The 14,946-nt window shown below is 53.1% G+C and overlaps 2 protein-coding genes across 14 annotated transcripts in view; both read right to left on the bottom strand.

Moving 5' to 3' along the window:
• The window catches only part of Sned1 (sushi, nidogen and EGF-like domains 1), a 59,905-nt gene extending 55,053 nt beyond the window's left edge, over nt 1-4,852 (bottom strand). For 7 of the 10 annotated variants that reach the window (XR_005488918.2, XR_005488919.2, XR_005488921.2 and 4 more), the window contains exon 1: nt 4,459-4,852. Coding sequence is in view for 7 of the 10 variants with exons in the window: in XM_039083766.2 (XP_038939694.1) it covers nt 4,459-4,671 (213 nt within the window). In the remaining 3 variants the exon portion in view is untranslated. 10 annotated transcript variants of the gene reach the window in all.
• Nucleotides 4,853-9,312: 4,460 nt separating this feature from the next.
• The window catches only part of Crocc2 (ciliary rootlet coiled-coil, rootletin family member 2), a 61,222-nt gene continuing 55,588 nt past the window's right edge, over nt 9,313-14,946 (bottom strand). For 2 of the 4 annotated variants that reach the window (XM_039084759.2, XM_063268172.1), the window contains 3 exons: nt 13,481-13,612; nt 12,526-12,705; nt 9,313-11,361 (listed from right to left, as the gene is read on the bottom strand). In XM_039084759.2, coding sequence (XP_038940687.2) covers nt 11,293-11,361; nt 12,526-12,705; nt 13,481-13,612 — 381 coding nt within the window. In that variant the 3' untranslated portion in view covers nt 9,313-11,292. The remainder of the gene's footprint in view (nt 11,362-12,525; nt 12,706-13,480; nt 13,613-14,946) is intronic. The other 2 variants (XM_063268171.1, XM_017596918.3) reach the window with 2 other exon arrangements.

The following is a 14,946-nucleotide window of genomic DNA, read 5'->3' as shown; positions in this document are numbered from 1 at the left end:
TACTCCACGAGATGGAGCCTAAAACTGACACTGCTTGAGTGACCAAGAACCAGAGACTAGATAGCCCAGAGACCTAGGGTAAAATCCTATTGTTCTAAACGTTATCATGACAAAATGACTCCCAGTGATATGCTTGGCCAGAGGGAACTCTTGGAAGCAGTGAGAGGGAAGAAGACACGTTAGACCCAGTGGCGCTGTGAGAATGCTAGGAGCTGTGCACATGCATAGCCAGTGGGACAGACACCTTCTTTAAGAATGGAATGCCCAACCCAGAATTCTACATCCATGCTGCAGACATAGCTTTTGAAACGAATAGAAATCGATACGCTTCTCAGACTAGAGTACGGACGCTCAGCCAGTGAATCCTACAAGAAATATTCCAGGAAGCCACGTTAGAATAGTAAGATATAGGGAGGTCTGGAAGTGGCAGCCTGGGTAAACAGAGAAGACCATCCAATCTAAAAACCTCCCTAAATGACAATCGGCTGTTTATTTGGGCTTATGACAGCCATGAAACTATGGCAACAGCATGAAGCAGCATGGGGAAATAGCTGGATGCCTGGCACTGTATTTGAAGGGGTAAAGTTCTATTCAAAGACAGAATGTTGGCCAAAGCAGTTCCGTATGCCGCCCCCCTAACATTAGCCTGTACTCGAGCCTTCGAGTCATTGGTAATTGGTCACTCTCCACAACCTGGTGGTAAGGCCCTCTTGTTGAACACAAAAGCTATACAGGTTTATCCATATTAAATGTAAGGAAGCATAAACACTTCCATCAAAAAAGAAAGAAAGAGAAAAGAAAGAAAGAAAGAAAGAGAGAGAGAGAGAGAGAAAGAAAGAAAGAAAGAAAGAAAGAAAGAAAGAGAGAAAGGCAGACAGACTACAGGCCAGCTAGAAAACGTTCAACCTCACATCCTTTTGCCCTTATCAGAGAGGAAATAAATGTCACAACCATTATGATGCTGTGAGTGTTTTAGAAGTCAGAACAAGAAGCCATGCTTGCCCTAGCCGGGCTGTTTGTCTGTGCTGTCCCTCTCTACATAACGCCCTCTCCTGTGGTCCTGGGCCCTTAGGGGATTCACATCTTAGTCTTAAGACAAGTGTCAGAGCCACTAGAACCAGGCAAGTGTGGGCAGGGGTAGAAACACAGCATCACATTGATGTTCTTCATGCCAGAGAGTCTGTCTACAAGTAGAGAGGGCGGACAGTAAGGCAGGCCAGGAGCCGGGCATTCAGTGAAGATACGTCTGTAGGGGACAGATGCCTGGACCTTGTTTCAGAGAAACAGGACTTCAGGTTGGGTCCCACTATGAGGGCACAGTAAGAAGGCAGGTGGACAGTCACTCAAACCTGTGGGTTATTAGTCTGAATTCTCAGACTAAGCTGGGCTTCCTCACCTGCACTTCTCACTGCAGCCTGGTTCTACTTCCCCAAGTCTAACTGTCACTGTACAGGATGTCTGGCTGCCAGCTCTGGTCATCTAGAAAATCCCCGCTGACACACAGTGACCTGCTGAGACCCGGGACCATGTACAAGTAGAACCTGGCATCAGACAGAGGGAGAAACCACTGTCTGCTCTGCCTGAGTTAAACCGGAACACCAAGGAATAACAAGACTGCATGCTGACAGAAACACAAGAAGCTGCTCTGGGCCCAGTGTCCGAAAGGCAGAGCCAGGGCTGTTCTCTAAGGGCGGGGAGACCAGCACAGGCTCATTGGATAGTGTGGAGTCAAGCTTTGCCTCCAGAGTATGAGAACTGATGAACTGGTCAGCAAGGGTTCAAGTCAGTCTATTAACAGTCCTTCTTGCCTTTGGGACCTATTCTCTGACTTGTAAATCCTTGTTGTTTTCCCACCCCAGGATCCACATTCTGGCCCCAGAGTTTTCCCAAAGACCAGTATAGTATGTGTCAGGGAGGTCAGAGGGCATGAGGCTCAGTACCACTGGAGGATCCACTTGGAGAATGGCTGGAGGTGACCTTCCAGAGGGCCACCACCCTGTTCACCTCTTCATCCAGATCAGGTTGGATATACAAGTGGAAGACCCATGCTTACAGCTACTGTACCACCTTGTAGGAGCCCAGCACCCTGAAGGATACGGCACTCAAGTGGCTCCCCCTTTTCTGACAATTAAGGAGCAGATGCTGACAGGTAATATGCTGGCCAAGGCCATAGTGGGGGCTCCCAGTGCCAACTAAGACAAGACTGAGACCCAGCCGGCCATACCACAGCTTCCAGTCTTTCCTACAAACCTGGCAGTAACATTTCCAGGCAGCAGGTGGTGGGCAGTATCCCACACCCGCCAGGAGCTTCTCCTTACCTGCGTTCAAAGGGCTAAGCAACAACACATGCTCTCAACAACTCCGGGGCCAGTTACTATGACGCAAGAAAGTGACCGAATGCAAGGTCCTTTCTAGATAGGAGCCACCCTCAAGATGGAGCTGTCACTCTGAGAGAACATGTCTGCGCGTCCCTAAGGGAGACTCAAACAGTACCAGTCTCACACAGGGCACTTCCAGCTTTCCCTAGGATGTGGAGCGACACAGAGAGATGGGGCAGTCATTCTTTCACTCACTACGCCTGAGAGCCTACTCTTAGACAAGCTGTCAGGGCCGGGAGAGCTACCGACACCATAACTCACTATGTGGAGATGGATGAGGGCCAGACAGAGGCATCTAGGGCCCTCTCAGCCTCTGTGAGACTGGGACACTCAGCAGACACCGTGCGCCAGAGTCATCGCCTCCTTTCCTCCAGATAACCCTGGCAGTCGCCCAGGCCTGTGCCCCAAGTGCTGTTTCAGGCCAGATGTATGGGCACGGCTTCCCAGAGCTCCATGTTCTTTCCCACTGAGCAAAGAGATCAGGGAGGTTCACTGTGCACACCATGACCACACCAGTGACTGTTTTCTAAAGAGTATCTGTGTTTCAGGGAGAGGCTCTGGTAGGGCGTGTGTTTTCCTAAGAGCCAGAGGTCGGTTTCTCATGTTAAGAAGGTCAACCACTTAATATTTTCACCTGTGACTAGGAGTGGAAAATCCAAGCCGGGCCAGAATGCTTAAAGAACATTTTGACAGTTCCGCATTCCTCTTCCTGCTGGGCAGACCCAGAACACAGCTCTTCCTGTCTACCACCTACTAGCAGAAGTCTTCACTCTGCCCAGTCGGAAGGATTTTCAGGGATGTCTTTCTGCCTTTCTTCTCTCTCTATGCCCCTCCATGGTCATGTCACCAGACACTGCCACCAAGGTGAGGAGGCAGGGAAGTCAACCATGAGGCTGTGGAGTGTTACAGCGGTGGACTGTGTGGACGATGCTGGTCACTGTGGGGTGCAGGGTTCTGAAGATGGTGTTGGTGGTGGACAGGACCCATGAACAGTGTCAGTCAGGAGGATGGTAATGCGGACCATGTGACTGGTTATGGAGGCAGTGTTCAAGATGGCAGGGATGCCAATATGGCCGCTGAGGGCAGCGGTGCTTATGGCAGAGGGAAGTGTGCCAGAGGAGGCACTGATCGTGGACGAGGTGGTACTAATGACAGAATGGTTGGGAGAGCTAATGGTAACTGGTGTTGGACATGGCAGAGGGTGTGTAAGAACATGGGTTTTAACTATAGACCACGTTGGCTCAGGCATCTCTAAGTGGATTTGGGTAATTCAGGAGACGGCAAGGCTGGTGCAAAGTGGTCGCTTCACCACAGCTCATCCCTTTGTCTGTGCACAGGTGACTGGCTCAGGGTCAGACTCTGAGAACATGGAGACTGGCGCTTTGTCACCACTGAGACCTCTCCTGCACCCGTGTCTGGGGATGGGGAGAGGAATTACCCTTGGGAGCCCTGTTTAGAGGGTCTGATCTCAGTGGACAACCTCCGGACTAAGATGGGGGGAGGGTCTGGGGCGGGGAGGTGTAAACCCCTCTACACTGCCCCTAGCTGCCAGCCCTGCCCAGCGCAGGTCAACTGCAAGGAATTCATGCCAGAACTCCTTCTGGCCCAGCGCTTGGGTGTTAACTGTGGGTGAGGCTGGAATGGCTTAGAGAGAGCTGAGACCATCACAAGCCAGATGCCCCACTGGGGAAACTGTGGCCAGAGGCTATGTGCCCACTGCCATATAGTTTTCTGTGAAGGAACACAGAGGTTCCCCGCTAGGCACTGCGGTGCCCGTAGCTCTGAGGAAGCCTGTCGAACTCTGCCAACGTCCCAAACAGGTCGGGCCATGAGCAGCAGGGGCGCGCCGCGTTCCGCTGGCCTGGCTGTCGCCTAGGTGCCCTGGCGGCTGCTCGCCCCGCCCTGCCCACGCCTCTCCCGCCAGCCGCTGTCCGGCCTTGGCCGCGGGAGAGAGGAAGCGCTGTCCTCATTCCACCTCTGCCTGCCGCGGTGCCAAGTTGCTGGCGGCGGAGGCAGCGCGAGTTGGGGTGGAGGGCAGCGGCGCCCTCCCCGGAGCCCCCTCGAGCTCGGGGTTACTCACGTAGAGTCCTGAGTGCTCGGCGCCGAAGAACGGGAAGGGCACCGAGAGGGGCTGCAGCCCTGAGCCGCCGTCGTCCTGCTTCGGGGTGACGGCGTCGCCACGCTTCGTGCCGAACGGGTAGAAGTCGGCGAGGGCCACCGCAGCGCGCACCCCGCGCGCCCCGAGCCCCAGGGCTGCGGCCAGCAGCAGCGCCCAGGCGGCGCCACGGCGCATCGCCAAGATCAGAGGGCGGGCCACGGGGCTCGGGCAGGTGGCTATAGTCACCGCACGGCCGACTGGCCGCACCGTCCTCTCCCGCTAGCTCGGGTCACACTCCGGGGACCCGCTCAGCTCAGGAAGGTGCGAGGCAGGACCGCAGACCGCCAGCCTAACGCGGGGACCCGGGTTTAAATAGCCTGCCCAGGCGGCCACCCGGGAAGGGCGGGGAGAGGCGGGATCATGCAAATAGTGGCATTTTTAACTTGCTGGTCCTCTGGGTGGGAGGGGGCCAGAGCGCAGCTCCCAGGCCCTCCTGTCTCCAGGCTCATTAAAGTCGAACTAGTACTGGGGTGGCTCCACCTCCAGACCGGAGGCCCTCTTGCTCCCTTGCGTTTGGGCTATCTTGAGGTGAGGACTTACATTCTCCTGTCACCAGCTTAGGGCCTGCCCACAGGAGGGGCTTGGGCTAACCCAGCAGTTCCGAAGCTGACTTGTTGCCCTAAGGCCTGATTTTGAACAGGCTTCCTGTGCGTCCTCTGGGGTCCCAGTCAGGCCAGAGCATCTGGCTTTTCCTTATTGAATGTCAGTCTGGGCCACTTCACCCCGCAACATTTAAATGAACCTTGTGTGGCCACACCCCAGCCCTAGCCTAGGGCATTAACTTTCAGTACCAGCTGAAGCCTGTCCCAGGGTCTGTTCCTTATCTGGTTTCACTGAGGATGAACCTTGGGTCTGGGAGACTCGAAGACTTGCACAGCTTTCTCTCCTGTAACAGCTTTTCCTGAAGGGATTAGTCTTGTATCACAATGTTAGGGAAACCGGGTAGGCTGGTCACCCAGGCCCCGTGGGCAAGTCAGTGGCTGTGGCTCCTTAACCTTCCTTACTCTTCTGGAGAATTGCTTTGTAAATAGCTGTCCTGCCTCAGGGGTGCAATCTGGTCTCTTTCTGTGACCCCCTGGGGACTCCTGGAGCTTCAGTTTCCACCATGTTGTCTGATCCCAGATGCTACTGTTGGGTGACATGTGACTTGTAAGCCAAATCTGGGGTCCCCAAAGACAAAATGCTACCTCTCAAGAAGCAAGCAAGAAAAAACAAACAAACAAACAAATCAACCAACCAACCAACCAACCAAACAAACAAACAAAAAACCCAAACTGTCACTGAGATTCTGGTTTGTACTGGCTTTGCGGGGTTTTTTTTCTATATGTCCTGAAATCTCTCTAAGAAGCATGGGCTGTGTTTCAGTTACAGCAAGGGACATTGCATATTATTTTTAAAGTATAGCAGAGAGTTCTCCTTGTGTCAGCCAGGAGTTCCTAGCTCACACAGATCATGTTCTCAGCAGACTCACCACTGTGAGACTCCTAACACCCTTGCCTCAGCTCTGGGCCAGGCACCAGATTTAAGGAGGCGGCCCCTGACCACCATTTTGGTTTGCACTGACCACTTCTACCCTATATCTGGCGCATGGCTTGCCTTCCTCTGGCCCACCCCTCCAGCTTTGTGTAGTGATTCTGTTTGGCAGAGGGGTAAGCCAAGGCTGGAGATGTGAAATGTTCTGCTGTATAGATCAGCCCTTGGTACTAGGTGTGGTGGTGACTTTAGTCCCAGCACTTGGGAGGTGGGTGGATCTCTGAGTTCGAGCCCGGAGTGAGTTCCAGGGCAGTCAGGGCTACAAGGAGAAACCCTGTCTAGCAAAAACAAAACAAAAACAGATTAGCCCTCAGGCCAGGCTTCTGGATTTAAGAGTACTCTGTGGTAAATTCCCTCATCTCATTGACTAGACCATACCAGGGTTTAGACCAGACCTCACAAGGCATCCTCCCGCACAGCCTCTAGCACAGAGTTACCAGCAGGCCTAGCCACCATGCTGGGGATCTAGGAGCCTCTCGCTTCCTGGTGTTGGGCATAGGGCCTCCTTGGAAGCTCTCTCCAACTACACACCCTTGCTTTACCCAGAGTGTCCAGCCATGGGTCCCGTCTCAGCACTGACAACCTTCTGCTGGAACGCATGCCTCAGGGGTCCTGGTAAAAGGTTTAAGTCTGCTTGGGGACTACTGGGTTGCCACAGCACTCAGCGCACTGTCAAGTACACAGCGGTGCTCAATAGAGTCGTTGATTGAAAATTGTCCCTCCAGGTATGGTGAAATAGTGGTGAGACGTGGGCTCCTGTCTGCTTTCCACTGGAATCTACTGATCAGCTGCGGGCTGCCAGGACAGAGGCCTATCTCAGAGCTGGGCTTGTGCGCGGGTCCAGCTGCAGGCTGGATCCTCGGATCTCCATCAAGGGTCAGTGGTATGGTGCTTACAGCATCCCCAACTGGGTGCCCTGTGCAGATTTTTAGCAAGGCCTGGGACACAAGGTTGGGGGTGTGGTGGTGGGACTAACAGATCTCACTGTTGTTGCTGGGCGTCACATTACACACACACACACACACACACACACACACACACACACACACACACACACGAGACCCACAGGCAAAGAGAGAGAGAGAGAAAAAAAATCTTTTTTTCAGGTGCTAAAAATATGATCAGGAAATACTTTTCAGCAACGTGCTGTTTTAGGTCCCCCCCTGGACTCAAGGGCGCCTTTGTCTCTACCACAGAAAATCCACATTTATCACAACAGAAATCGTTTTATCAAGCAGGCTCATGTTCTGCGGCAGGAAACTTGAGCTCCCCAAGAGGCCTATGACACTTTAATTTAGGGCCTGACTGTGTGTGCCTGTTTACATGGGGGAGCCCTGGAGCCACCCACCAGATGTTCAGGCCTTAGGAGTCCGTGAAGGTCAGGATGGGGAATACTATTCCTGTTCCTCCCGGTAGGGGAATTAGGCTAGTACGCTGGTCCCACACAGAGGCCTGAGGGCTGCAACCTACATATCTTTGCTCCTTCCCTTTGGAGGTAGCTAGAGTAACGCATGCTCCCCTACAACAACTTTTTCCTTCATGCAGCACACACAAGCCCTTCCCTCCTATCAGTCCCACCAGTGACACTACTATTCCAGGATGGGTTGGGAGAGGCCTCAGGGCCCTGGGGAAGGTGAGTCCCAACTCCTGAGGAGGAGCACGTGTCCCACCTTGACCGAGAGGGGAGGGGTGCCATACCTGCACACATCCTGTGCACAGGAGGCCAACCTCAGCACCCAGGAGGTGACCACTGCTACTGACAATTAGCTGGAGCTCAGCATATGCGCCCCCAAATGGCTACAATTTGTTTTGTTTCAAGCTAATAGGAACTGAATGCAGGTGGGGCTCAGGAAGAACTTTCCCGCCCACTCGAGTGGATAGTGACGCAGGAATTGGTCTGTGGAAAACTGAATCCACTTGAGGTTCGTGGTGGCTGGGAACACATGCACATGTGGACTTGGGACTCAGGTGTCCTGGGGGCTGTCTATTTCCTGTTTCCTGAACACTGGGACAGCTGACCCAGGATGGGCATGGAGTCCTGAGAAACCACAACGGATAAAGTCACACTGCTAGGATTTTTTTTTTAAAGGTATTGGGGAAAACCTGATAACATCACACCAAGTAAAACACTTGGGAGACAGTATTCAGAGTAGCATGCCTGCTACAACAATCCTAAGTGTGTGTTTTGGAGAGAGGAGCGTCTCAGGTTCCCTCCCCTCTGCAGCAGTGGGGCTTGGGTTACGTGTGGTGGTCTTTACATTTCTCCTGTGAGGTTTTACTTTCTTGTATGGCAATCTTTGAGTCAGGCACGGATCGCATATTCCAGATGGTTTCCAAAGAGCAGATCACCCAGGGATATTGCAGTGATCTTGGTTTGTGTAACAAATTCCATGGCACTCTGCCGTGACAAAGTTGCCCAGTGACATTTCTCAGATTGTCTCCATTGTCAAAGGACACAGGATGCATTTTAAGAACATTAACGTTTTAGACACCTCAGATAAACAGTGCATGTTGGTTATATCCTGCTCCAGCATTAGTCAAAACGGAGCTCTGGTCAAACCCTTGGATACCTGAGTCTAGAGCCAGAACCAGACATGGAGTAGGTGGTACTCCAGGCCCTGGGAGTCTATCATTGCCCGACCAGACATGAGGACCACTCTCATGCTCTCACAGACATCCAGAGTACCTGTTCAGATTGGGGGGCTCAAGAGCAGAGCTGAGCTAGGATCTCCCAAATGGATGTTGGGATCCGTCAGACTTCATATGGGCCACGAACCACATGTGGGGCAGGCCAAAAGGAGACACTGCCTGCCCTCCCCTGGAAGTGGGACTGGGCGGTTCCAGCAGTGAGATATCAGAGCTCATTCTTCTCAAACTCTGGGAAGAGCAGGAGACAGAAGACCAGGTCCCCTACCACCTGCATAGCCCGAATTGTTCACCCCTTGGGCTCCTCCTTGGGCTTCACCTCTACTGTGGGGTGCCCTTCCATCCACTTTAGTTTGCATGTGTGTGCCTGCAGCTCCACTGAGCAGGTGGGCTGGGGCATGGCCGGCATGGGGTGAGGAGTGGGGTACTGGATTTGATCCGCTGGTTGCCAGTACTTAGTTACCTATCTGATTTTGGCCCAGCTACAAGGTTTCTTCACCTCGCAAACTGTGGTCTCAGAGCACTTCTGTGAAGGCCTTTCACAACCACTACCACTCTGCCCAGGGCAGTAATCACCAGATAACACATACCAATGTGTACATGCCTTAGAAAATATTTAGAGAAACGCAATATATTCTTTAGAAATCATCCCTTCTCAACACAAATACATTCCTTTATGTTGAATAAGGAAAAACAATATCTCCTGCACAGATGTAAATACTCAAGAGTGTGGCAATCTCAGAAGCCCTCGCTGTGCTGGGAATGTTCCCCTGAGCAGCCAGTGCAAAAGCGGGATCACTAGGGAGCACCTTGGTTGGAAGCACCTTGGCCGGGTCACAGTGTTTTTTATTTTGGTGCTGAGAAGTATCCAGACCTGTCCTTGTTAAGTGTGCCCCCTGCTTCCAGGTATATTTACAGGACACCTCCTCAGCTGTCAACTTCAGTCCCATTGATGTCCCTGGGAAACCAGGGAGCCTTGCGAGGTCAGGAAGAGGAAGGCATTAATGCTGCAGGTGGGCTCCCTGAACCAGCAGTGGAGGAACCCCCTGGCCTCCTGTGGGAATCTCCAGTTTCTGTACCGCTCTTGGGTCCTCCAGGGGATGGTGCAACACTTCCACAGGGGAGCTGCAGACCAGAGGAGGAGGAAGATAAGGGCTATCTACGAAGTCCCAGTTTCTCAGGCTCAGTGGGACAGGCCGTCTACTCTCCTCTGCCAGGCTGTGTTGGCTGGGACCTGGAAACTGTAGGTGGGCATATATCAGGGTCCCTGTGCCACCAACTTATCCTTTGTCCAAGGAAGCCATTGCCAATGGGTCTCTGTGTTCTCCCTTTCAGAGCCTGGGTGTCAGGGTCCTTCTTCACACTGTCATTGGTAGTAAGGCCTGTCTGTCCACCACAACTGTGCAGGGACCAGCTACTAAGTTCAACCAGAGGTCTGACAGGGTGGCTGATTTTTAAGTCCCTGGTGATCTTGAAGTAAACTGACGGGCTGTCACCTATCTTGACTTTAGCTACATGACTGTGACTGGATGGGTTCCAGGAACTGCCTGCCTTTCCTGCCCCATGCCAGAGTCCTTGAGGAGGCTTCAGGAGGTCCTAGCAGAAGCACAAGCCATGGGACAACCTGCACCTGGGGTGCAGGCAGGCAAGAATTTACCAGGTTGCCTGGTAGCCTGTGGACGCTAGAAAGCGCCATTTACAATACGAAAGAGAATTGGGGGTGGGGGGGTGGGAGGCAATTCATTCTGACCAGCACCAAATAGGAGAAAGTCACAGGGATGCCAACAGGTGAGGCAGGAACAAGGTCTGATAATGGCCTTGGCCTGCATAGCAACCAGAGAAGGATTGCCCAATGGCATTTTCCAGCATTTTTTTGGGTGTGTGTGTGTGTGTGGAAATGGGAGATTCTGGAACAGCTTCAGATCTCCAATACCCCTGTGGCGCACGTCACCGGGCTTGCATCTGAGTCATTTCCAGCCACCTGCCACCGTGATGGGACTGCAGTTCCTGGATGCGGAAGGTTTTGTGGCCTCTGGATGTGGGGTGTGGTGGCTGGCCATTGCAGGACATTGTGTTTTTGGCTCTCGCTGGTGGAAATGTTTTCCATGTGTTTCCCTGTGTTTACAGAACTGAGGGCACGGAATGTAGCCTGTGGCAGAAGGGCTGGTTTGACAGGGCTCAGCCACCAGTGCCTGGCCCAAGTAACAGGTCCAATCTAGAAATGGAGCCCCAGGCCCAGTATGACCTGAGGGGTGGTCAGCATCCCTGCTCCCTGCAGCAGGGAGGAGTAACAAACAGCAATGTGGTCCAGCCCAGCTGGAGGCTGAGGTCCCCATAGGCAGGACCTCTGCAGTCTGGGAAGAGTCGAGGAGGGCGTAGTGTGCTTTGGTTGGTGGCTGCCTATTTGTAAATCTTCACACAGCCCACCGATGTTTGTTAAACTTGGCCCCTCTAGTGTTTGTAGCACCAGTTTCTCCGGTAGCATAGAACCCTAACATGGCCCCCAGAACCTGCTGTCAGTGCAGGCCACATGTCATAGGAATGATGGGAGGTACTGTAGTGCTTGGCTCGAAAGGTCTAGTCACTGTGGGCCTGTTGCTGCCGCTGCCTCACTTCCTGGTCCAGCTGCTTCTTCAGCCTAGCTACCTGGAGAGAGAGAGAGAAAGAGTAGGGGCTCAGTCAGGTGGAGAGGGACCCCAGGAACACAGCCATGGAGAGTTGTGTCAGGAAAGGCTCTGGAAGCTGCAGTCTATGGCTCCTAAGGCATGGGATAGAAACACCAGGTGGACGGACAAAGGGACTCATCAGCTTAGGCCTGCTATCTTGAATGTCTGTGAGCATCCTGGGAACAGTGAAGGGCTTCTTTTCTGTTCAGGCCAGGAATGTACCTCAACTGACTGAGTTAAAAGAAGCATTGCTAGTGGGTTAGGGAAACTAAATTGAGGGTAAGGCAGACATTTCTCCTGCCTCTGCATCTCAATTTCCTTTGTCTAAAGTAAGGATTTTGACCATCAATGGTTCTAAGGTGGTTTTGTTTCTTTGTTTTTGTTTTGTTTTGTTTTGTTTTGTTTTGTTGCAACAGGGTTTCTCTATGTAGCCTTGTCTGTCCTGGAACTCTCTCTGTACACCAGGCTGGCCCCATGCTCAAAGATCCACCTGCCTCTGCCTCCTGAGTGCTAGGATTAAAGTTGTGCACTGGTACTGCACAGCGGCCCTAGCTCCTGAGGTCCAACAGTGACAGGCTCGATGCAGGCACACACTTGCGTGAGTGCAGTGTATGCACACACCCAAGGCTCTGTGTTCAGATGCTTTTTTTTTTTCTTTTCTTCGGAGCTGGGGACCGAACCCAGGGCCTTGCACTTGCTAGGCAAGCGCTCTACCACTGAGCTAAATCCCCACCCCTCAGATGCATTTCTTAACCCACTAAGCTGATCTCATGCCGGCGTTCCCCCATGGGACTCCACGGACAAGTGTGTGTGAGTGGGGTCCACCGCTGTTGACTGTACACGACAGGCAGCCTCTGCATATCACCTGGTGACTAACTGGTCTCATGGCTATGTCTGACAGAGACTATCCTAATCATGTCTTGGAGACAAGGCAGTGGTGGTCCGGAACCCATGTTCTACCACTCATGGAGCCGAACATGAGCCATGCAGGCTCCCATGAAAGGGCCAATTACAGAGCAAACTGGGAGCCAAGGCTTCCAACAGAGGTCATGTGGTTGCCTCTGCATAGGCTGCCATGGGAACGGAGGCCCTTCCTTTTTACCTTACACATCCCTGCTCAGGGTACCTGTGCTCCTGGCCCTACCTGCCTTTCCAGGACCTTTACTCTCTGCTGGTGAATGTGCTCACGGGACTCCAGAGCCTGTGTGGCCTGCAGCTGGGTCTCATGGAGCCTCTCAGCCTCAGCTGCCAGGTCCCGCTGGTGCTGGGCAGCCAGCTCTTGGAGCCGCTGGGTGTGGGCCTGTTCCAGCTCCGCCATCTGGGCCTGGAATGAGAACACAGGCACCAAGGGCTGCTGGGATCCTGAGGTCGGGTCCAGTGGGATGCCCCACCCTATCTTTGGGGGCTGCCCTTCCTGTCTTGGCCTCACTGCTTTCTGCTGGGGTGCTGGCCTTGGCCCAGGACCATCAGCAGACCTGGAGCTGGCACACGTATTAAGTCCACAGGTTTTGAGTCCAGGCCACCTGCTAAGGGTTTTGCTGGGCTGGAGCCCAAGCCACAGGCCCCTGGAGTGGGCCTTAAATCTGTGTGAACAGCATCCCAGGTTCCCTTTGAGGTCATTGAACACTGTTGATTATCCGTCCTCCCTAAAGGGTAGTCAACTGGTGTGTGTGTATGTGTATGGGTGCCATGGTGGAAGGGAAACTGAGGCCTCAAAAGAGCACAGGTTGGTGTCAAGTCCTGGGCCTAGGAGACATGGATGGCTCTGCCCTCCAGGCCTGCCTGATCCTCCATTCTGCTTCTTACGCCATTTTGCAGAGCTGTGCCTGACTCACAGAGGGCCTCAGGACTGCCCTCAGTCCTGACTCCAGTCCTGCCTGGATCTCCAAGGGGATCTATGGTGGGCTGCACTGTTGTCTTAGATCTCAGCTTGGCACTCTTCATGGACAGTGACCTGTCCTGCTGCCTTCTCTGTGCGTGTATGCACACGTGGTATTCACATGCATGAGATACACGTGGGCCCACCACTTGGGGACCAGGACATTCGAGTCTGCCCTAGGTTTATCCCCAATCGAAGAACTCCACTGGCGGGAGCTCACCTGCAGCTGCTGGCTCTGCCGCAAGGCCCCATCTACTTCCTGGTGTAGGCTGCTCAGAGACTGCAGCAGCAGCTCCTTCTTGGCCCCCAGCATCGCTGTGTCCTCCTCCTTCCTCAGGGTCTCCTGCTCTGTCTGCAAGGAGAGGGAAACAGATCTGTGGTGACATGCAGGGTCTTTCCAGTAGAGGTACAACATCAGGCCAGACTTCCCTCTGGAGAATCAAGGGTGCTCTGGGTTGGACTCCAAATCTCCTGAGAACTGGTGGAGCTGGCAAGGGTACTGTCCTTGCCCAGGTTCCAGTAGGAGTTAAGGAGTGGGAACAAGGGTCTGCCCTGTTTTAGACCAGTAGAAGTCCCTGTGGTGATCCTTGGTAAGGGAGGTGGCATTTGAAGACCAATGTCCCTACTCCTTGCAAGACTCCCTCAGGTCTCTTGAGCCCTGCATGCTCCTGTGCCTTTTTGCAATGCATAGGACCTCCTACCTCTGCACACCCAAAGCCCGGACCTCCTACCTCTGCACACCCAAAGCCCTGGACCTCCTACCTCTGCACACTCAAAGCCCAGACCTCCTTACCTCTGCACACCCAAAGCTCGGACCTCCTACCTCAGCACAACCAAAGCCCGGACCTCCTACATATGCACACCCAAAGCCCTGGACCTCCTACCTCTGCACAACCAAAGCCTGGACCTCCTACCTCTGCACACCCAAAGCCCTAGATTTGGCTGTAGTTGCTCTCACAGTGCCAACAAACCTGTCTCAAAGTGGCATAGCTGTTTTTGCTATCCATTCTGCGACAGAGACTTCTTAGTCACTCACCCCCTCAAGAGGGGTACAGGAAAGGAGGAGTAGCCCATAGGTTATAGGAGACATAAGTATTTTCCATGGGGAGGTCAGGGATCCTGTTACCCTGCAGGAAGACACAGCTGATGGATGAGGAATCCTTTCTCTCGGAGAACAGCAGAAGCCTGTCTGCTCACAAAGGGAACGCTGGCTCTTCTCACTGTGAGAAGAGCCTCACTTCACAGCCTCACCGGGCTAGCCATCACCAAGGCAGGACTAGCTCTAGGCCTTGCTCTTAAGCCGGACTGCCTGTCTGCTCACTGCTGTGCCTGCCTGCTTCTGGCCTGGGGTCATGTCCAAGTGCCATGACGGCCCCCCCCTTCAGTACTAGGCAGATCTACCTCTGCCATTTGGGGTCTAAAGCCCACATGAGATTTTCACAGACCTTGGGATGTTGCTTGCATGGACAAACTTACAGGGTCAGGATCTGAGCCTTCAAAAATAAAATAAAACCTTTCTTCTTCGGGACTGAGAAAAACAAAGAGCCCTCTCCACTGGAAAGGGGACCCTGTTTCTTTAAAAATTCTAGTAATGCTGCTAGAAATGCATGTTATAAAGAGGAGAGAAAAGTGAAATCCAAAATAAATAAATGTCCACATCCGGGTTTCCCCTCCTGAGACACCAAT

This window comes from Rattus norvegicus, chromosome 9 (genome assembly GCF_036323735.1).
Source record: "Rattus norvegicus strain BN/NHsdMcwi chromosome 9, GRCr8, whole genome shotgun sequence".
Taxonomy (NCBI): domain Eukaryota; kingdom Metazoa; phylum Chordata; class Mammalia; order Rodentia; family Muridae; genus Rattus; species Rattus norvegicus.
The sequence above is the reverse complement of the archived record's forward strand: the minus strand, read 5'-3'. Positions and strand labels throughout refer to the sequence as shown.